Source organism: Periplaneta americana, chromosome 1 (genome assembly GCF_040183065.1).
Source record: "Periplaneta americana isolate PAMFEO1 chromosome 1, P.americana_PAMFEO1_priV1, whole genome shotgun sequence".
NCBI classification, from domain to species: Eukaryota; Metazoa; Arthropoda; class Insecta; order Blattodea; family Blattidae; genus Periplaneta; species Periplaneta americana.
This window is the reverse complement of record NC_091117.1, coordinates 130349856-130355855: the sequence shown is the minus strand read 5'-3', so window position 1 is coordinate 130355855 and position 6000 is coordinate 130349856. Positions and strand designations below refer to the sequence as shown.

The following is a 6000-nucleotide window of genomic DNA, read 5'->3' as shown; positions in this document are numbered from 1 at the left end:
AGCTCTTATGGACGGCTCGCCCCTGTTGAAATCATGTAGGGTTCACTAGTTTCTGACAATGAAAACTACAAAGTTCACAATCAAACACTTTTATTGTGTAGCTTTGGACGTGAGTTTCCTTTAAATGTAAACTCAATCCATTCAACTTTTCGAACGCCCCTACTCCCCTAGAAAAGCTGGACTTACAAAAAGTATCATTATCAAAATGAGACAACATTTTCTACATACCGGTACTACTGATCACTGAAATGTACCGTAGGCCTACTATAGGCCTTCAGCTGTTGAAATTGGGTTACATGAAGTAAGTTACTGTTTACTATGAAATATTCAGTTTAATTTTATGTCACATTTCTTACTGTGAATGTGAATTTAAATCTGAGCTGCGAGATTTTTGGGTTTGTGCATTGTATCACAAATTTACAAACATCTAACATGTACATATTGGTATAGTCTTTATCACCAAGTAAGGAAAGGAAATAAACCTATCTTCTGGGTCTGTTACCAAGAATTCTGGAGTCGAAACTCTTGGAAAAGGGCATTTTTCGATTCTGTTTTATTATACGATATTCAGACTGATATTAAGAATTTACGTTGGTTGTTTGTACATACAACACAGTGCATAAGGAAGGAAACCTTGCAGTATGTTGAATACTATGGAAATCTCAACTCATCCTTAAACATTCGGACCCTTTATTCAGTTTTGGTCTGTTCAAATAAGTTTCTGGTTAATAATAAACAGTAAACGATTAGGAACTAATATCAGAGCCTCTGACTAATATAATAGAGCAGTGGCACCAACTTTTTGAAAACATTGGGTGGCTAAAACACTTGAGGTATAAGTTAAGATAAATCTCATAAGTAATGATGATAAAACGACAAATTATTGGGTGGACTCGGGCTCCACGAGCGCATATAAGTTGGCGCCACTGTATTAGAGAATAAGTAAATGAAAGTAGGCTACAGGACAAATTCTACAATTGAGCCAATTCTTTCTGTGACATTAAATAATTTGTAGCCTATATCACGATATTACAGTACCTCATATTAACGGCAACAATAAATACTAAAAGTGGAACTGCTCACAAAGAATAACAGTGATCCCAGTTTTACCAGTCACACTTAATTTTCAACATGTTTACTGACACGGAAAGCTTTTATAATACGCGGTATTTTCACCTTAGCAGACTTGAAACATCATTTAAGATTCAAGTTCCAAGTGTGAAGAATGGTAAACAAACGCGTAACGCCAGGCTCAGCTGTTACAGTGGTCAATATGGAGTGATTGTACCAAGGTCGTAGATATTTACGCAATATATATGCAAAATTTTGCTAGAAACGTTGATGTGTTGACGCAGGGATTAAAGGCTGGTATATCAGGACTAATGAACCTCGCAAATCAAGGAAGTGATCCTGCTAGTGGCGTTTTCTTTGTTAATTTTAATCAAGACTGTACGTAAGTATCATTACGTTTGTCATACATAGGCTTACGGATTTTTGTGCAGGTTCAGTAGACAGCTTGTAATTTCTTTGTTCTATCATATCGTATTATCAACAGTGATAAACATTAATTGCTATTTGGTTTTAGGATATGGATGGGGGTTGATGCAGTGTTGTGTAACGACATTTTCAGGACAAAGCCATTGTCAAATCTTATATATTTCTGCATAATAAATCTTTTCCTGGCCAGTAACTGAAGTGAAAGTACATTTTTTAAAAGTAGGACATATTATGCAAACTTTTAGGAGGAGTGGGAGAATGATATTCATCACAAGATTAGTGTTGTCTTATTGTTACCAGGATTAAATTGTTGGTTGTATTTAACGATGCATTTATCATTTAATGATTCAGTAAGGCAAGGAAGTAATTTCGTCATGTCATTATTAATTGTGTTCAGATAATACATTGTAGGTATTTTGTCACTTATCTAGTATAATTGTCAAACACTAATTGGAATTTGTTTTTATTTTCTTCATAGTTCCTTGGCTGTGGGTACGAAAACAGGTTATCGGTTATTCTCACTGAGCTCTGTAGACAATTTGGAACAAATATATGAAAATGGTGAGTATGAAGGATGTAATCACACACACACAGATATATATATATATATATATATATATATATATATAAACAAATAAATAGCCTAAATACATTTGAAGTGTAAGATGCTCCACAATATAGGTTTAATATAAGTAAAACCTGCTAAATTCAAGAATACAGGTACGGTAGGCCTAAGCAAACTGTTCCAGCGTTAGTGACCGTTCTATGTATAGCTGTAGCCTCGAGCCAAAAGAGGAGAAACAAGTTAAGATCAATAAAGATCGTTATGCACTGTATTCAGAATTATTCCTGAACCAAAAACTTTGGCTAGCTGAATAGATGTTGTTGCAAAATATCAAGTTAAAATGAATGATGTGTTTGATCAACGAATAAATACGAGTATTTTCCTTACAAAACAAATTGTGCTTTTCCTTAAAAAGCAAGTAATTTCTTTGGAATTAATGATTACTTCCCAAACTTCTTTGTACAGTTGACCTTGATTTCCCGCAGCATTACAGCACTGTTTCTAGCAACATGTATTTTAGAGTCGTTCCAGTAAAACCAATTGAGTGGTGAGCATTAGAAATAATACCTTGTTAAAAAAAAGTTTAAGAGAATGTTGAAATCTGACAGCATAACTTTGAATAGACAGGCCTTTGTCTTAGTCTATAGGTACGAAAATAGATTTGAGATAAAACGTATGTATGGTAAGTCCGAAAACTAGTTGGAACATAAGTGACACCAATAATGCATCACTCATGAGGCAACTAAGCTAGAAGATAAGGTGAAACGAGCGTTGAGCGGATTCCGCCGATTTTGGAATAGACACCGACGTACTTGAACTGCCAACATAGAAAACAAAAAATCACACTCAATCGCTTTCACCTTCATCTTGACGGGATAATAAAAGCCTAAACTAACCTAACCTAAGTGCGTCGGTATCTATTCCAAAATTGGCAGAATCCGCTCAACGCTCGTTTAACCGAAGATAATATGGTAGTGTATACGGTAATTCACACAAATTGTATGAATACTGGATAACACTTAAAACCTGACTCTAGAATAAAATTGTATAAAAATTACCACTTCTTTCAGTTCTGCTACCGTATATTATGGTAGTTAACATTAATTTGGAATTTGTGACAGGTTGGGTTAAGCTTTTCGTATACCTTGTAATGAATCTGTGACAAGTTAGGTTAGTTTAGGCTTTTTTATTATACTAAGCGAAGTGAAATGTGCGTTTCGCATTATGTTTTGAAGCGTTCTATCTCTTTATTTCACGTGTTAAATAATCACTCTTTGGTTACACTCACCGATGAATTCTTGAAAATTTTTACTTATTTTCTAATATGTTTTCAAGTCAACTGACGTCGTATACGAATTCTTCACATTTCAAACTACCTTCCATCTGAAAATTAGACCATGTTTTCAATTTTTTCGTCAAAAAAACCTTTAGTGTTCCGTGCTATAGGAAACTCCATGATGAAAACAGTTGAAATGTTTTCAGAAAAACAGCAGGGTATAAATTTTCGGTAAATCTCTATAAGTACTGGTTCTGTCCTTTCGACAAAAAAAGACATTCCTAAAATCCCTGATTTTTACCCCAAAAATTAAGACACTTAGAAAAAATGAGCAGAAAGCATTAAAATTTCGAAAAAAAGTTAAAGGAAAAATAAAATCTGAAAACTCCCAAATTTCGCAAGTAACTTAAAAATACAAAACATTCATAAAAACAAAAAAATAAATTTTGACGCTTTATGCTTATTTTTTCAAGTGTTTTAATTTTTAGGGCAAAAATCGAGAGTTTTTGAAATGTTTATTTGTTGAAAGAACAGAACCAGTACTTATAGACATTTACCCAGATTTCCAATTTGCCTTAAACTTGAGCCACAATTTTCACATACGTGACAAAACAAAAACCCACGCAATTCTTCTTCATCCTTACATAACCATATATAAATTCCATAGCACGTATACTACATATACTGCAATCTTGACACAAACCACCATCACAAACCATATAAGTACATGCTCCTTCATACTGTCCTCATTCCAATGCCAGAACTAATGTCAAAGAGACAGAAACAGAAGGAAAACAACGAATATCGAATTAATGTTATGTCATTAAAATATATTGACTTATATACATCTTGCTCGTGATAGAATCTTGCGCGGACTTCTTAATAAAAACCTGAACTAACCAAACCTAACCTTCACGTAAATATCACGCCAATCTAATTAATGTTACGTCATCGAATATCGACTTATAGACATAGCTCGCGATAGAATCTTGCATGGACTTGTTAATAAAAACAGCTAACTAAACCTAACCTTCATATATGCAAGATGTATAACCACAGCACGAAGGAAACTGCGTGATTTGATCTGGAATGCATACGCGAAAATAAATTCATGTAATAAATATCACACCATCCCGACACTCGATGACAGGTCAGTGCATGCGCCACATCGAAATGGTTCCTGTCCTCTTTCAAACATAAAAAAACAAAATGACTCACCACCACTTTCAATCGGCTGATATCCGTAAGTACGTAAATATAGTAAATCTAAACTACGATTCTTTTCCACTCACATTTTCTAAGTGTTTCCACATTAGAAATAATAATCACAAAATTTTAAAATATTAAATTCATAAAAAACCAAAACCGGTACTTATAGATAATTACCAACTTTTCTTCCAGAAGGGAAATAAGTACGTAAAGTTTAGAATAATAAAGTGGATCCAGTTGTTACAAAGTCGCAAAGTACAAAAATAATTAGGGAGGACTGAGAATTGAAACTAACTAAAAATGGATTGCGAGAAATATTACAGACTGAAACGTTAATGTCGAGAGAAAGATATTTTAAAATAAAAATAATTGAAATGGTTTATATAGATCTTCGTATTGTAGTCTGTAATTGATGATATAATATTACATATCTGCTTATTTTAAAGTACCTATCATTTAGATGTTTATTAGAAGAAATTACAGGTTAATTCCATGTGTGACTTACACGACATTTGACACACTTCAAGGAACTAAAAATGTAACTACACAAATTATATTTAATTAAAATATTATTTTAAGGTCTTAAAAACCATTCTTCAAAGAGTGTACTTTTTGTTCATATGGACAGAAATGGTTAATATAACATATGAAGGACATTATAAGAAAAAAACCGATTGTGACTTACACTACATGAAAAAGACTGATAGTTCTGCACCAACATAAACTGTTCTGAAAATCTGCTCTACTACTACAGTTACATGGATGATGATGATGATGTGATATCTTTTGAAGTATAAGACACTGTATTGTGTACACTTAACAGCAAAAAGAATGGGCTGGCCGACAATTTCTAAGCTCTAGAGACATAACATTGTGCATACTCATCTCGTCAAAGCTGTAGTTCACCAGGTAACACATAATTAAACCATTTAAATTTGCTGTATTTTGTTTAAGAGTCTAAAATATGTTATAAAATCGAATGGAGGTTTGATTCTAGATACATCTGAAGAGTGAAATAATAATAAAATTGATAAATACAAAATCAATCAAAGCAAATATGAACAGGAAAACTAAGTATTATGCCGAAACAATGTTAACACTCATAGTAGCGTAACTCGTTACGGCATTGGTCTATTGAGCACATTAATAATAATAGCTCAAGGTTCAAATCTCCCATAATCTTTTTTTTTTTTTAATTACAAATTTGCCATCATATACGTCTCAGAAAGCTATATTTATGTGGCGACATCTTTTAGAATATGCCCAAACTCTAAGAAATAATAAACCTCCCTCTCTCTTCCAAGCAATACTCCTGTCTGTTGTTAAAACATTCTGTGTCGTCATTACGCTTGAAGATGGCAGAGAGACAATAGAGAGTGTGGCATTTGGTGTTGCCGAGCTGTGAGGAGAGAAAATTTGACGATGGAGCATGCCGTGGACCATCTAGTGTATG

The 6000-nt window shown here is 33.5% G+C and overlaps 1 protein-coding gene across 4 annotated transcripts in view; it reads left to right on the top strand.

Annotated features, from left to right (window-relative positions):
• Window positions 1-1240: 1240 nt before the first annotated feature.
• Window positions 1241-6000, top strand: part of Atg18a (Autophagy-related 18a) — a 53291-nt gene continuing 48531 nt past the window's right edge. For 3 of the 4 annotated variants that reach the window (XM_069827415.1, XM_069827408.1, XM_069827399.1), the window contains exons 1-2: window positions 1241-1453; window positions 1976-2058. In XM_069827415.1, coding sequence (XP_069683516.1) covers window positions 1317-1453; window positions 1976-2058 — 220 coding nt within the window. In that variant the 5' untranslated portion in view covers window positions 1241-1316. Of the gene's footprint in view, window positions 1454-1580; window positions 1853-1975; window positions 2059-6000 lie in introns of those variants that run through there. The other variant, XM_069827421.1, reaches the window with a different exon arrangement.